The 17691-nt window shown below is 41.3% G+C and overlaps 2 protein-coding genes across 2 annotated transcripts; one reads left to right on the forward strand and one right to left on the reverse strand.

The window, feature by feature from the left end:
* Nucleotides 1-1035: 1035 nt before the first annotated feature.
* On the reverse strand, nucleotides 1036-11743 carry LOC120045635 (survival of motor neuron-related-splicing factor 30-like). The gene is made up of 6 exons (XM_038990545.1): nucleotides 11635-11743; nucleotides 7052-7171; nucleotides 6762-6904; nucleotides 6293-6448; nucleotides 5997-6150; nucleotides 1036-1883 (listed from the first exon to the last, which is right to left on the reverse strand). Exons 2-6 carry the CDS (start codon nucleotides 7169-7171, stop codon nucleotides 1746-1748), a joined length of 711 nt encoding a protein of 236 aa, XP_038846473.1. The 5' UTR covers nucleotides 11635-11743; the 3' UTR covers nucleotides 1036-1745.
* Nucleotides 11744-15163: 3420 nt separating this feature from the next.
* On the forward strand, nucleotides 15164-16378 carry LOC120045892 (alpha-2A adrenergic receptor-like). The gene has a single exon (XM_038990820.1). The coding sequence runs from the start codon at nucleotides 15164-15166 to the stop codon at nucleotides 16376-16378; it is 1215 nt and encodes a 404-aa protein (XP_038846748.1).
* Nucleotides 16379-17691: the final 1313 nt, after the last annotated feature.

Below are 17691 nucleotides of genomic sequence, written 5' to 3' on the forward strand. Positions count from 1 at the left end.
TTGTGAGATGATTGACATCAATCCCCCTTGAGATTTCAAAAGTAATATTGTTTGTATACGGTAGGCAGCTATAAGCTATCCCACACTTCCCAAGCACAATTCTGAAGCAATAACACTTATTGACAGTTATGTCAACTCTTAAGTTGGCTGTTTTTGGCACACAATTTTGTCCGTCCAACACCACTTGCTTGTTTTGTATGCAACTTCAATAGATGTATTAATTACAAATAGTAATCAATGGTAAGATAAAATGGCTGTAAAATTTGGAACAAAAAAGTAATGGTGCATGTGTATTGAATGTAACTTTCAATTGTATTGTCATGTGCTTTGGACTGACCCGTTTTGAGAGCTCATGTCTTTGTAGCATGAACAATAGCACATGGCAGAATGTAATTAGAGTTTTGAATCACATCCTCATTTAGTAACTTATTTTTTGTATTGTAGTTGAGAAGCATTCCAAAGTTAAAACCCTGAAGCTGTATATTTTGAGTATTTGTCTACAAAAATCACACTGCAAGACTATTCCACTAACCAAATTGGACATTTCATCTTATGACCATACCCATATTTTTGTGGTACAACTAAAAAGATTATCACCACCAACTGTGTCTTAACGTGGCTAAATTGACTCTTGCACAGGTTTCTTAGTTCCAGGAATTTATTCAATGTCAGTTTTGGGTAATTTGCATTTTGAAAAAGACTTGGACTAAGAAAGTGTCTCTGAACACTCTCCTGTGCTAAATCAGCCATCAAAGGTGACTTTTACAAAGAATATATTGCTGGTCCCCTGCTACTATTTTGTGTGGTTCATGGTAATGGTCCCTTGAAAACTTGATCAATAAACCTCTACCACCATATGTACCTATACAGTGTTCCGTTATTCCTTGTTATTGTGGTGTCCAAAGCTATAATCAATATATCAGTATATATCTATATACTCTTCATGATTGAAATCATGTATTCTCTATACAATACATTTATATCTGCAGATTGCACACTTATGCACAAGCACCATAGACAAAACCTCACAATAAATCACACAAACATGAAGGTTTAATAGGAGAATCCACAACTTATCCCTGATTTTAATTTAAAAAAAAGCTTATATCACCAGCAGTGGCATAAGGTCATTGACATACATCACAGAACAAAGATGGTAAAAAATACATTAGTGCCATCTGGAGGAACTGTGTTAAACAACATTCAGTACCAATATGAAACATTCTTCAGACTTAAGTTAAGGCCCAAGTTCAGGGAAAAATGAGAGGAACATCTTACCTCTAAACAAAAAACACTATTTGTTTCCCTGTAAATGTACAAAACTGAGATGTAAAATTAGCTTTATGACTTGCTTTAAAAAAAGGGTCTTATCACTAAATTGTAAAAATGTATATTATAGTCTAGTTCAACCTGATAAATCTATAATAAATGTGTAACATTGAAAACATGGAAATAGTTTTTTGGCCTTTGTTGCATTCAGAAGGACACAGCAACCCAGACTCATTTCACCACAACCATTATTTGTGCTGCAACTCCATTACAGTGGTAATTTATTTTATTAAGAATTCTGCTGTTCTATGTGATATACTGGTAAGGACAATTTCCCAATGAGGCAACCAATGGTGAGCAAGCAATTTGTTTCAAATCTCCTTTACTGGGGTAACCCAAACCATAAAAACACAACGGTAAGCAATGATCTTGCTACTATACAATAGGATACTTTTACACCAAGATAAAATGTTCGGTCACTGTGGCATTAGATGCCTGACGTTATATTTGGATGTGTCGTGATACGTGGTCATAGGTCTGTCTGCAATGCCACATGTTCCTACTCCCACCTTTCCGTCTACACTCTCCGGCGATGCAAATATACTCCTCTTCACCTGCAACAGACAATGGAAATCTCAGTAAATTGTTACATCTCTAAACCTAAAAAGATAAATGACAACATAAACAATATAAAACCATATAATGGTACATGTGATGGTACTTCTCCTGCGAAAAAGCAACAGCTGAAAATGTGCAAATAACATTTGAAAAGTTACTTCGTTTAACACGAAGCGCAGACAGTCATTTTGATTTCATATGAATTTAAGATGGTAATACCTCTGCAATTTTTTAAGTCATGTCCCCCTCCATCCTTAAATAGACTTATTTAGGAATATTCAACACAATGACGTTGTTAGAATTTTGATTACAAACCGATCGTGTTATAAGAAGTCTTTGGAAGACATGTCACTTTCTCCCCTGCCCTTCCTTCACATGAGTTCGTTGCCCATCTGATTATAGCCCATCGAAACTACAGCTAAACCAACTTCACACAGACATTTTATTTTACTTAACTAGGCAAGTCAGTTAAGAACAAATTCTTATTTACAATGACGACCTACACCGGCCAAACCCGGACGACGCTGGGACAATTGTGTGCCGCCCTATGGGACTCCCAATCATGGCCGGTTGTGATACAGCCTGGATGTAACCTAAAGACAAGATTAAATTGACAGAAGTCTGATGGGTGACCATATTATCAATTGTCAAAGAAGAAACTGATGAACAGCGAGACATGTGTAATTGACAAAGAGAACAGAGCTTACCAAAAAGCTACTTTTCCAAATCTTACAGAGAGGTTCATGCAGCTCAGATTAATATTACCCATCAGAGAGCATATCTATGCTTTCAAAAAAAACGAACTTTTCACAAAACTCAAATTTGAGTGGATGGGCTGTATTTCTAAAGATAACTTTTCCCATGAATAACTAGAAATCCATGCTTTCAACATGTGAGCACTCCCTGCAACATATTGCCTAGGCTACAAAGCAATGACATGCAATGACATGACACTTAAAATATGCTATTCTGTTCTTTTAAAATGCATTGTCTTAGGATCTTAAAGGCCCAGTGCAGTCAAAAGTGCTTTTCCTTTGTTTTATATACATTTCTGAACTATGAGGATGGAATAATACTGTGAAAATCATAATGCCCTTTTAGCGTAAGAGCTGTTTGAAAAGACCACCTGAAATTTCAGATTGTTTTGGTGGGATGGAGTTTTGGCCTGCCTGGTGACATCAACAGGCAGTAAATGAGTTAATCAACCAATACGAAAGAGTTCCAAACCTCTCTGCCAATAACAGCTCATTTCTAGTTTTCCCCTCCCACTCAGACATACCTAGCAAAATTCTTTCTTGAGAAATTGCCCTTTGCTAAGACACTATTTTTGAAAATTTTAACTGAAATCACAGTAATATCGTTAATTAATTATTTGACATTGAGGTAAAAACGGCTGCATTGGACCTTTCAGACATGCCAAAAAAAATGGATTTCTTTGCGATGGATATACCACTGAATTATGGTGTTTGTGTTTTCGTTTTTAATGTACAGGAACTCAAGTCTGTTTGTTCACCCGACCTAGAATACCTCAATCAAATGCCGACCGCATTACCTCCTGAGAGAATTCTCTTCGGTCATCGTCACAGCCGTGTATATTCCCCCTCAAGCCGATACCATGATGGCTCTCAAGGAACTGCACTGGACTTTGTGCAAACTGGAAACCGCATATCCTGAGACCGCATTTATTGTAGCTGCGTTTATAAAGCAAATCTGAGGAAAACACTAGCAAAGTTCTATCAACACGTCGCCCACTCCAATCGTGCTTCAAAAACTATCGACCATTGCTACTCTACCTTCGGGGTAAGCTACAAGTCCTGCCCCACCCTCCCTTCGGCAAATCAGATCACACCTACATCCTGCTCCTCCCTTCCTATAGGCAGAAACTCAAACAGGAAGTACCAGTGGTAAGGTCTGTTCAATGCTGGTCTGACCAATCGGAATCCATGCTTCAAGATTGTTTTGATCACATGGACTGGGATATGTTCCAGGTTGTCTCTGAGAATAACATTGACACAGTGACTGAGTCCGTCAGGAAGTGTATAGGGGATGTTGTTCCCACTGACGATTAAAACCTATTCAAACCAAAAACCGTGGTTAGATGGCAAGACACTGACGTCTTGCTCCCGTACATGCTAAACACCTTCTTCACCCGCTTCGAGGGAAACACAGTGGGTCACCACTGCTCCTGTGGACTGTGAGCTCTCGTTCTCCATGGCCGATGTGAGTAAGACATTTAAGCATGTTAACCCTCGCAAGGCTGCTGGCCCAGACGGCATCCCTAGCCGCGTCCACAGAGCATGCACAGACCAGCTGGCTGGAATGTTTACAGACATATTCAATATCTCCCTATCCCAGTCTGTTGTCCCCACTTGCTTCAAGACGTCCACCATTGTTCTTGTAACCAAGAAAGCAAAGGTAACTAAATGATTATTACCCTGCTGCACTCACTTCTGTCATCTTGAAGTGCTTAGAGAGGCTAGTTAAGGATCATATCCCCACCTTAACCAACACCCTAGACCCACTGCAATTTGCATATCGCCCCAATAGATCCACAGATGACGCAATCACCATCGCACTGCACACTGCCCTATCCCATCTGGACAAGAGGAATACCTATGTAAGAATGCTGTTCATAAACTACAGCTCAGCATTCAACAACATAGTACCCTCCAAGCTCATCATTAAGCTCGGGGCCCTGGGTCTGAACCCCACCCTGTGCAACTGGGTCCTGGACTTTGACAGGCAGCCCCCAGGTGGTGAAGGTAGGCAACAACATCGCCACTACACTGATCCTCAACACCAGGGCCTCCACAAGGGTGCGTACTCAGCCCCCTCCTGTTCCTCCTGTTCCAACTCAAAAATCAAATTGACGACACAACAGTGGTAGGCCTGATTACCAACAAATACAAGACAGCATACAGGGAGGAGGTGAGGGCCCTGGCGGAGTGGTGCCAGGAAAATATCCTCCCTTCAACAAAACGAAGGAGCTGATCGTGGACTTCAGGAGATAGCAGAGGGAGCACGCCCCCATCCACATCGACGGGGCCACAGTGGAGGAGGTGAAAAGCTTAAAGTTCCTCGGCGTACACGTCACTGACAATCTGAAATGGTCCACACAGATAGTGTGGTGAATTTCTTCAGGCGGCTGAAGAAATTTGGCTTGGCCCCTAAGATCCTCACAAACTTTTACAAATGCACCATTGAGATCACCGTCTGGTATGCAGTCTACCCAATAGAGCACCAGGGGCACACTACCTGCGCTCCAGGACATTTACAGCACCCGGTGTCACAGAAAGACCAAGGAGATCATCAAGGACCTCAGCCAACCAAGCCATGGCCTGTTCACCCCGTTACCATCCAGAAGGCAAGGTCAGTACAGGTGCATCAAAGCTGGGGCTGAGAGACTGGAAAAACAGCTTCTATCTCAAGGCTATCAGATTGTTAGACAGTGACAACTAGCCAGCGGCCTGAATTTTAGTCACCATCACTAGACGGCTACCACCTGGGCACTCTACCATGCACCTTAGAGGCTGCTGCCCTATGTACATAGTCATGGAACACTGGTCACTTTAAAAAATGTTTACATACTGTTTTACCCACTTCATATGTATATACTGTATTCTAGTCAAGGCCTATCCTATTTAACTATTGCTGTACATATACTATTCTTCAGATGTACTACATATTCTATCCATATTGTCTCTTCATCCCATAACCACTAACACTACAGCATTGCTCTTCCTAATATTGCTTAATTCCATTCTTTTACTATTTAGATTTGTGTGTATTATTGTGTATTGTTAGCTATTACTGCACTGTATTTCGCTACACCCTCAATAACATATGCTAAATATGTGAATGCGACCAATAACCTTTGATTTGATTTAGAACAAACTAATGAAAATGCTTTTGTATTCTTTGGGGGGGGAAATGCATATTCCAATGTTACCTAAGATCTTCATAAACACAACCAAAGCACTATTTTTGCAATAGAATATATGAAATGTATTTATTAGACTGTTAGGACGTTATTGGCTCAGAACGGGATGGCTCAAGGCCCGGCATTTCTAGTGTGTAAAGTAGATGAATATGCGAATGAATGAATATACCTGTCCTTTCTTGTTCTTGTTATAGGCCTTGTTGTTAAAACTCTGCCACTTGGATTTCTGGTCTTCTCGCTCCTGTTCCAGCTCCTTCATCCTCAGCACCTTCTTCTGGGCCTTCTTCTTCTTGTACTCCCTCTGGTCGGCTATCTGCTCCTTCCTGTCATGGCGCACACACCCACACACAAAATTTAAATTTTAGATCAGCCATGGACTCTTCTGGACATCAAGAACTGGAAACAAGTGAAACTCCTGACCCAACACAGGACCTATTTAATTAACATATACGCTGTCTCTCCTACCTAGACTTGGATTTCCCGTCATCCTCAGAGTGCTTGCCCTCCTCGGCAGGCTTGAGGTTCTGCAGTGGCACCACCTCTGCGTTCCCGTAGCCGGAGAAGGTGATGGCCGCCGTGCCATTCTCGCCATCTATCTCCTCAATCTCAGCTTCATACACCCTGTCAAAGAATCCCGGCTGTAAGCAGGTGAGTACAAGCAAGACTCAAGCCCTTCTACACAATTATAAAGAATTACAGATTCTGAGAGTTTCTGTTATTGTTCTTATTCATGGACTAGGCCCTTCTTGCAAAATAGTCTTGTCATGTCTATCACTGCTTCACTGAACAAATACATCTGAATAGTGTAGGTCAAATGAAGTCAAGACCCTATATGTGCAAGCAAGACGAACAAAGATGACATTGTAAAATTGGTAACGAAACAGTTGAATATTCAGGTTGATTATGGACTGAGGAGCTTCTGGGTGATACTCACTGTCCATCCTTACTCCACGCAGTCATACACCTGTCCCCAACGCTCCACCTATGTTTCAGGGGGGCTGCATCTGAGCTGTTGGCACTAGCAGTACCTTCGGAGGGCTGCGACGTCAAGAGGTCTTTTGTTAAGTCTATGACTTCCTGTGAAGGATACGTAATTGAGGTCATTCAATTCCTGGATAATAATCACATTAGACAACAGACACACTAAGAAACATATTGACACTTAATGATGTAAAATCTCAAATGTTCATGGCCAATACAGGTGACACATGGCTAACTAGTTACCGATAAGTCTTTCTGTAATTTGAGAAGGTCTTCATTTTCAGGGTCGGTTGATAAGGCAGCTTCCACTTGTTGCAACTGTGCTTTGTAGCTGCCCAACTGTTTCAACAAATCCTCTGACATCTGAAAATTCACAATGAAAGAGAGGGCAGGGGGGTAAAACGATACAATTGAAACAAAGCAATGATAGCAAATAAGCACACATAGCCTAATAACATCATTAAGTGTTGCACATCATAGAGAATTGTTACTAGAGGTCGACCGATTATGATTTTTCAACGCCGATACCGATTATTGGAGGACCAAAAAAAGCAGATATTTGTAATAATATAATATATATTTGTAATAATGACAATTACAACAATACTGAATGAACACTTTTATTTTAACTTAATATAATACATAAATTACATATATTTAGTCTAAAATAAATAATGAAACATGTTCAATTTGGTTTAAATAATGCAAAAACAGTGTTGGAGAAGAAAGTAAAAGTGCAATATGTGCCATGTAAAAAAGCTAACGTTTAAGTCCCTTGCTCAGAACATGAGAACATATGAAAGCTGGTGGCTCAATATTCCCAGTTCTTCAATACACCCAGTTAAGAAGTTTTAGGTTGTAGTTATTTTAGGAATTATAACATGTCAACTATTTCTCTTTATACCATTTGTATTTCATATACCTTTGACTATTGGATGTTCTTATAGGCACTTTAGTATTGCCAGCCTAATCTCGGGAGTTGATAGGCTTGAAGTCATAAACAGCGCTGTGCTTCAAGCATTGCTAAGAGCTGCTGGCAAACGCAGTAAAGTGCTGTTTGAATGAATGCTTACGAGCCTGCTGCTGCCTACCATTGCTCAGTCAGACTGCTCTATCAAATATCAAATCAAAGACTTAATTATAATATAATAAACACACAGAAATATGAGCCTTAGGTCATTAATATGGTCAAATACGGAAACAATCATTTCGAAAAAACAATACATTTATTCTTTCAGTGAAATACAGAACCGTTCCGTATTTTATCGAACAGGTGGCAACCCCAAGTCTAAATATTGCTGTTACATTACACAACCTTCAATGTTATGTCATAATTATGTACAATTCTGGCAAATGAATTACGGTCACATAGTTCACAACGATCCAGGTGGCCCGAACTGTTGCATATACCATGACACAATTTCCCTAGTTAATATTGCCTGCTAACATGAATTTCTTTTAACTAAATATGCAGGTTTAAAAAATATACTTCTGTGTATTGATTTTAAGAAAAGGCATTGATGTTTATGGTTAGGTACATTTGTGCAACGACTGTGCTTTTTTCACGAATGCGCTTTTGTTAAATCATCACCTGTTTGGCGAAGTTGAAGTAGGCTGTGATTCGATGATAAATTAACAGGCAGCGCATTGATTATATGCAACGCAGGACAAGCTAGTTAACTTAGTAATATCATCAACCATGTGTAGTTAACTAGTGATTATGTGAAGATTGATTGTTTTTTTTTATAAGATAAGTTTAATGCTAGCTAGCAAAGTATCTTGGCTTCTTGCAGCCACAAGGTCCTTTTGATGCTGCACTCGCTTAACAGGTGATCAGCCTGCCACAGTTTCCTCATGGATTGCAATGTAATCGGCCATAATCGGCATCCAAAAAGGCCGATTACCGATTGTTATGAAAACATGAAATCGGCCCTGCCGATTAATCGGTTGACCTCTAATTGTTACGTTACCTAACAAAGGGCAAAAGGGCTCTGTGGATAAAAGCTGTTTAGCTTTCATACTAGCTGTGTGATCAAGCTGTCCGTAGCAAATGTGAGCAAGACCCCATGAAGCTGCAGGGCCAGACGGATTACCAAGATATGCGCGGGCCAACTGGCAAGTGTCTTCACTGACATCGTCAACCTCTCCCTGACTGAGTCTGTAACACCTACATGTTTCAAACAGACCACCATAGTCCCTGTACCAAAGAAAGCGAAGGTAACATGCCTAAATGATTACCGCCCCATAGCACTCAGTAGATATGAAGTGCTTTGATAGGCTGGTCATGGCTCACATCAACACCATCAACCCAGAAACCCTAGACCCACTACAATTCGCATACCGCCCCAACAGATAAACAGATGACACAATCTCAAATCGCACTCAACACTGCCCTTTCCCACCTGGACAAAAGGAATACCTATGTGAGAATGCTGCTCATTGACTACAGCTCAGCGTTCAACACCATAGTGCCTACAAAGCTCATCAAGCTAAAGACCCTGGGACTAAACACCTCACTTTGCAACTGGATCCTGGACTTCCTGACGGGCAGCCCCAGGTGGTAAGGTTAGGCAACAACACATCTGCCAAGCTGATCCGCAACACTGGGGCCTCTCAGGGGTCCACGCTTAGTCCTGTAATCCCTGTTCACCCACAACTGCATGGCCAAGCACGACTCCCAACACCATCAACTTTGCTGACGACAACAGTGGTAGGCCTGATCACCGACAACGATGAGACAGCCTATAGGGAGGAGGTCAGAGACCTGGCAGTGTGGTGCGAGGACAACAACCTCTCCCTCAATGTGATACAGACAAAGGAGCTGATTGTGGACTATAAGAAAAGGAGGGCCGAACAGGCCCCCATTAACATGGACGAGAATGAAGTGGAACGCGTCGAGGGCCGAACATCGACGAGACTGAAGTGGAACGTGTCGAGAGTTTCAAAGTCCTTGGTCTCCACATCACCAACAAACTATCATGGTCCAAACACACCAAGGCAGTTGTGAAGAGGGCACGACAACACCTTTTCCCACTCAGGCCTGAGAAGATTTGGCATGGGTCCCCAGATCCTCAAAAGGTTCTACAGCTGCACCATCGAGAGCATCCTGACCGGTTGCATCACCGCCTGATATGGCAACTACTCGGCATCTGAACGTAAAGGCGCTAGAGGGTAGTGAGTACAGCCCAGTACATCACTGGGGACAAGCTTCCTAACATCCAGGACCTACATACTAGGCGATGGGTATCAGAGGAAGGCCCAAAAAAATCATCAAAGACTCCAGTCACCCAAGTGATTATTCTCTCCACTACCGCCCAGCAAGCAGTAACGAGACGCTAAGTCTAGGATCAAAAGGCTCCTTAACAGTTTCTACTCCCAAGCAATTAGACTGGTGAACAATTAATCAAATGTCCACCCAGACAATTTACATTGACCCCCCTTAGTTTTTACACTGCTGCTACTCGCTATCTATCGTCTATGCATAATCACAAATTACCTCGATTAACCTGTACCCCTGCATATTGACTCTGTACCGGTACAACCTGTATATAGCCTCATTATTGTTATGTAATTTTCTTGTGTTACTTTTTGACTTGATTATTTTACTTTATTTCATGAACTGCATTGTTGGTTATGGCCTTGTAAGGAAGCATTTAATGGTGAGGTCTACACCTGTTGTATTTGGCACATGTGACAAATAAGATTTGATATAGGAAAGGGCCTTCCCCAAACTGTTGCCACAAAGTTGGAAGCACAGAATAGTCTAGAAGATCATTGTATGCTGTAGCGTTAAAATTTCCCTTCACCGGAACTAAGGGGCCTCACACGAACTATGAAAAACAGCGCCAGACCATTATTCCTCCTCCACCAAACTTTCCAGTCAGGCAGGTAGCACTCTCCTGGCATCCGCCAAACCCAGATTTGTCCGTCAGACTGCCAGAAGGCGAAGCATGATTCCTCACTCCAGTGAACGAGTTCCCACTGCTCCAGAGTCCAATGGTGGCGAGCTTTAGACCACTCCAGCCAAGGCTTGGCATTGCACATGGTGATCTTAGGCTTGTGTGCGGCTGCTTGGCCATGGAGACCCATTTCATGAACAGTTTTTGTGCTGATGTTGCTTCGGTAGAGTGTTGCAACCGAAGACAGACGATTTTTAGGTGTTACGCACTTCAGCACTCCCATTATGTGAGTTTGTGTGGCCTACCACTTCTCATCTGTTGTTCTCAGATGTTTCCACTTCACAATAACAGCACTTACAGTTGACCGGGGCAGCTCTAGCAGGGTAGAACTTTTACAATCTGACTTGTTGGAAAGGTGGCATCCTATGACTATGCCATTTTACAGTCACTGAGCTCTTCAGTATGGGCTACTGACAATGTTCGACTGTGGAGATTGCATGGCTGTGTGCTCGATTTTAAACGCCGGTCAGCAACGGGTGTGGCTGAAATAGTCGAATAAACTAATTTGAAGGGGTGTCTGCATACTTTTGGCCATGTGTAGTTACACAAATTCCAGCTGGCTAGTTAGCTTAATTGGCTATCTGGCGTAACTAGTTACATTTCGGTGGAGGGTTAACACATTTACAGCACTCGTTTCTCAGGTAACTAACGTTAGTTCTCTTTATTTCCTTACTTTGATAGGTATCAAATCTAGTTATCGACTTTCAAATACATTTCAAATAGGCATCGCTAGCAAGAATGTCAGCTAACTAACGTTACCGCTAGATAGCTAACGTTAGTTAATTTGTAGGCCATCATCACAACACAGTGACATTTTTGCAAAAGAAAACACATTCAAAACGGCTAAATGTTCATTAATAATCTTACCTTTCTGTATTTGTTTCAACTGAATAAATAAGGATATTCCGATTTTACTGAAATAGGTTCTCATAAATCAGCAAAAATAAATATCTTAAAAATAAACCGGAAATGTCGATTATTTCTTATAACATGTTATTCTCGCGATAGTAGTCTGCCAAAGTGTAATATCGCTCTTTGTCAGCAGATGGGGCTTTATCCCAATAAATTCTGTCCATGGTACTTAAAATGGACAATTGGTATTTGAATCGACACTCTAACGAATTCACTGTAAAAGGTAAACTCTGACTGTAACTCATAGGGTGTGTTCGTAAATTGTCTCCAGTGTGTCAGAGTGCGCTCTGGGTTGGTCGTAAATTCAATCTTTTCCCGTTCGTAAATTAAGAGTGATTCACTCTCGGTGTACGCACTGGACGCTCTGGTGGAGGAGTAGGGTTGATCAGAGCGTTCTGACCTCACAACGGCAGTCGGCTAAATTTGTCTCGCTTGCTAGCTACTTCCAGACACAAATGAGCAACACAACGAGAGAATACCTCACGCTGACCATTGTACTTACCCTAGCAGAGGTGGTCAGGCTGTTTTCATGTTACCTAGAGCATTGGTGACTGTAACCGCAGCTGAATGACGTTTATTTTTTTTGCTGACTATGGACACCGATCATATTCAGCGGTGTTGTGTGTATGTAAATTCATCAGTTATTCTGCGCTATCGCACATTCAGACAAGAGTGCTCAGAAGTCGGAGTAGATAGCCAGAGTGAATTTACGAACGCACAGTTATTCTATAATATGTTGGGTGCGTTCGTAACTTCCATTTGGAGTGCCAGAGTGCGCTCTGGGCGTTAGGAATTCAGAGCGTTGCCAGATTGTCCATTTGTAAATTCAGAGTGTTTCGCTCCAGGAGCACCCAATCTAACTGGCTAAAGTTGGCTAGCTTGCTATTAGCTACCTCCAGAAACAAATGAGAGAGCACCTTACTCTGACCATTTTACTCCACTAGCAGAGCTGGTTAGGCTGTTTATGTTATCTAGAGCGTTAGTGTTAACTGTGCTGTTTTTTTGCCAACGTTTACTGACACGGTCATATTTGACCAGTGTTGCAGGTTCGTAAATTCATAAGTTATTCTGCACTGTGGCACATTCAGACAAGAGTGCTCAGAAGTCACAGTAGATAGCCAGAATGAATTTACAAACGCATCATTAAATAAGAGCCGTCAGTATGTCTTCAACAAGTCATATAAGGGTGTGTTTGTAAATTGCCCCCAGTGTGTCTGTTACGTAAAGTAAATTCAAAGCATTGTCAGATTGTCTGTTCATAAATTCAGAGTGTTGTGCTCTCATAGTGTTCAGAGCGCACACTGGACGCTCTGGCTGAGGAGAATGGTTTACTGACACAAGTCATATTCAATGGGTGTTGCACCTTCGTAAATGAATCAGTTATTCTGTGCTCTGGCACACTCAGAAGAGAGTGCTCTGAAATCGGAGTAGATTAGAGTGCGTAATAATATATGAAGCTATTATTTAGGCCTACTGTTTGCAGCAATTAACTTAGGCTACTTGCTGTCATTAGCATTTTTTAAGATAAAGATAAGTCATTTACAAGACGCTCTTATCCAGAGAGCCTTACAGGAGCCATTAGGGTTAAGTGCCTTGCTCAAGGGCAAATCAACAGATCTTTCACCTAGTTGGCTCTGGGAATCTTGGATTAACTCAAGGTTCCTAGCCTCTCCACCGAGCCAGGTAAATCTGCTTTTAGTTTTAATGCACCGTATTACTGGAACAAAATTCAAAATGCATTTCATCTTAATGTTCTGGTGTCCTTTCAGGAAATTTCAAGTATTGATTGGTGACTTATTTGTGGAGTAATGTAACTGTTTTTCTGGGTGATTTGTGATGGTTTATTTGTGCTTCCCATGACTGTGTTTTTGTATTTTAATGTGTATATACAGTGCATTCGGAGAGTATTCGGACCCCTTGACTTTTTCCACATTTTGTTACGTTACAGCCTTATTCTAAAATGTATTCAATAGTTTTTGAATCTACACACAATACCCCATAATCGCAAAGCAAAAACAGGTTTTTAGACACGTTTATCATATTTACATACGTTTTCAGACCCTTTACTCAGTACTTTGTTGAAGCACCTTCGGCAGTGATTACAGCCTTGAGTCTTCTTGAGTATGACGCTACAAGCTTGGCACACCTGTATTTGGGGAGATTCTTCCAATCTTTTCTGCAGATCCTCTCAAGCTCTGTCAGGTTGGATGGGGAGTGTTGCTGCACAGCTATTTTTCAGGTCTCTCCAGAGATGTTTGATCAGGTTCAAGTCCAGGTTATGGCAGGCCGACTCAAGGACCTTGAAAGACTTGTCCCGAAGCCACTCCTGCGTTGTCTTGGCTGTGTGCTTAGGGCCGTTGTCCTGTTGGAAGATGAACCTTCGCTCTGAAGCAGGTTTTCATCAAGGATATGTCTTTACTTGGCTCTGTTCATCTTTCCCTCGATCCTGACTAGTCTTCCAGTCCCTGCTGATGAAAAACATCCCCACAGCATCCCCAAGGCATTTAGTTTTTTGTTTTGAATAAATTAGCAAAAATGTCTAAAAACCTATTTTCGCTTTGTCATTATGGGGTATGGTGTGTAGGTTGATGAGGGGGAAAAAATGTAATACATTTTAGAATGAGGCTGTAATTTAACAAAATGTAGAAAAAGTGAAGTATCTGAATACTTTCCGAAAGCACTGTATATATATATATATAGTTTGGGTTCAATGTGTATATTTGCGTTGTATATACAGGGTGCATTTGTAAAAGCGACCCAGGTCTCAATATGTCTTCCCTGTTAAAATAAAGGTTACATTTAAAAAAGGTATATATTGGACCCAGCGACCTTTTGGTTACTGGCTCAACAACTAGGCTACCTGAGATTATGAAATAAGATTACTAATATCTCATGTGGTTCATTAATAAACACTAGCCTAGACGTAGTCACAAAATACAAAATATATAGATATATCTGCAGAATATTTGGAATGACAAGGTATTTTGTCAATGTACAATTTGGAAAGCAACAATGAAACTCTTCTGTAGCTCCGATAGTAATTGGACCCCGCCCATTATTCCCACTAAGATATACTGACTAGGGAGATGAGGCTCAACACCATATAAAAAGCGGCAATCCCCTCCTCTGCCACATACATATCTGCTTCACCAACTACTGTTTCAGTGGCAGAGAAATATAATCCTGTCGATGCTATTCCATGCACAAAGTGGGACAATTTGAAGTGTTTGAAGCTCGAAGGCAGAGGATAACGAATTACCACTTTTTACCTGAATGTGTAAATGGAGAAAACTACGTTTTTGGATGCTGGAAAACAAAGGAGTAAAACCACATTTTGAGATAATTTGTATGTGAGATTGTTGATATGACATTCTCCCCAGTGGGCAAAAATTAAAGGCTACGTTATCGTGGGACGCTTAATTAACGAATGTGCCATAATAGTGGATTGGTTGACTTATCTTGTAAGGACCCCAGCTTCATCCTTATGGGGTGTGATAACTTGACCAACAGCAACAAGACTTTGCCTGGCAGGCTCCCTTACACTGTGCAGACTTCTGTGCCTCTGACAATACTGGTGGGTATCCTTATTCTTCTCACAGTGTTCGGTAATGTCCTAGTGGTCATCGCTGTGTTCACCAGCCGGGCCCTAAGAGCCCCTCAGAACTTGTTTTTAGTGTCCTTAGCATGTGCAGACATTCTAGTGGCCACTCTGGTGATGCCCTTTTCTCTGGCTAATGAACTGATGGGATATTGGTACTTTGGTCAAGTGTGGTGTGAGATATACCTGGCCCTGGATGTTCTGTTCTGTACCTCGTCCATCACGCATCTGTGTGCCATAAGTCTGGACAGATACTGGTCAGTCACTCAAGCCATTGAGTACAACTCGAAAAGGACACCATGCAGGATCAAATGTATAGTTTTATTCGTGTGGGTGCTGGCTGCTATTATATCATTCCCACCTCTCATTTCAATGGAAAAGGAAGGGGCCAAAGAGGAGGGTCCCACATGTAAGATCAATGAGGAGAAGTGGTACATCATATTCTCCAGCACCGCCTCATTCTTCGCCCCCTGTGTGATCATGATTCTGGTGTACGTTCGAATTTACCAGGTTGCAAAGAATAGAACTAGGGCCCCTCCGGGTGAAAGGAGAAGGGAAAACAATAATCCAGATAAAAGTCAGTATGGCTTAGTTCAGCAGGACCCCCTGGAGAGAAGGAACAGAGAAGGACGTAGAGATGGAGTGGAGGAGGGTGAGGAGGTCAATGGAATCGACGTGGAGGAAGAGTGCTCCTCGTCTGATGGGAATGAGAACCAGTGCTCCATCAAAATGAAGCTGAGAAAGGGAAAGACCAAAGTGAGTCAGGTGAAACTAGAAGACCCGTCCCCTAAAGATTATGATGCACACCAGTGTGTGAAAGTGAGCCGGTGGAACGGAAGGCAGAACAGAGAGAAGCGCTTCACCTTTGTTCTGGCTGTGGTCATGGGAGTGTTTGTTGTCTGCTGGTTCCCCTTCTTCTTCACGTACACACTCACCGCCATATGTGAGTCCTGCTGTGTCCCTGAGACATTGTTCAATTTCTTCTTCTGGTTCGGATACTGCAATAGCTCGCTGAATCCAGTCATTTACACTATTTTCAACAATGACTTTAGGAGGTCTTTCAAAAAAATCCTTTGCAAGAAGGATAGACGAGGGCTATGAATATACTTGTTTTGGACTAGCTACTGTTTCTTGTCTGAATACAGATTTAATTGTTTACAAGTTGGAGTCATGTACAGTTTCTCATGGAAAGAAAATATACCTATTGGGAAATACTTGTTTCATCAATTTTGTACACGTGTGTCAATGTACAACAGTTTTGAGATCATTACAATCTTTAATCCCACCACATACATTTACATGTATTTGACATTCCATGTTTATTACTTCATGCTTATGTAGTGAGGCAGCTGGCTTGTATCTCCATGGAGGATGCTTAATGTTATTATGTAGGCTATAATTCAGTCATGCATAATCGATTAGCTGTGCAGATTAACAAGGAGCATATGTATGTATAATGAATAAACATATTTAAACATGTATTCAATTTTACAGTATGTTCTATCAGTGTATGTTCGTTGGGGTACCCATTGAGTTTTAGGGATATTTGTTGTACATTAAGTAAATGTTCCAGAAAACAAATACTCAAACTTACAACACTGCACTCTAATCGTTTTCATTGCATTCTACTTATTGAATAAGGACAATCATGTTTCAACCACAACTGCGTTTCCTTCATGTACCATATTGCACAGAGGCACAGACCCAGAGGAGCCAACAGAAAGAGATAACCTGGGTTCCCACAGGGCAAGATAGACTGAATCATCTACCGTGTCCTTATCAGTAGAGAGGAAACACCATGCCAATAATCCACCCACAATCAACAGATTTTATGGTGTATACTGTATACAGTGTATTATTTTTTATAATCTTTCACGCACAGCCTGACAATATTCATGATGCACACAAAAGAAAAAGAGGTTATCACTTTTCTTTAAGTTAAACAGTACATTAAGTGATGGATGTTGGATTTCTGCCATCAGAGAGAAGTTAATTATGTTAGTGATGCACATGAGTCACTGCAACCCCTGTCGATGAGCCATAGCAAAATTAACTCTATTGCTCATAAATCAAAATATGCATGCAGTTGCCTTCACTTCCCTCTTTCTGGGGTCTTGCATTTACTTTATCGCCACCATTTCAGGGATCTTGAAAAAACAAAAAACAATAGAGGAACTCTATCGCCTTATCGATGTGACTGAAATAAAACGGGTTTCCCATACTATAACAGTAATTGTTCGGTTTACATTATCACATAAGTGAGAATTATGCAACATGCTGTGGAACTCTCCATAAATTCATCACACAACATGTTCTGTTGCTCATCAGGCTAATCGGACTAGAAATGGTCTCGGTATGAAATAAGCCTTTGTATAAAAACTTATTTGAGAATGACATATTATGAACACGAGCAG

Source organism: Salvelinus namaycush, chromosome 4, assembly GCF_016432855.1.
Source record: "Salvelinus namaycush isolate Seneca chromosome 4, SaNama_1.0, whole genome shotgun sequence".
Lineage (NCBI taxonomy): Eukaryota > Metazoa > Chordata > Actinopteri > Salmoniformes > Salmonidae > Salvelinus > Salvelinus namaycush.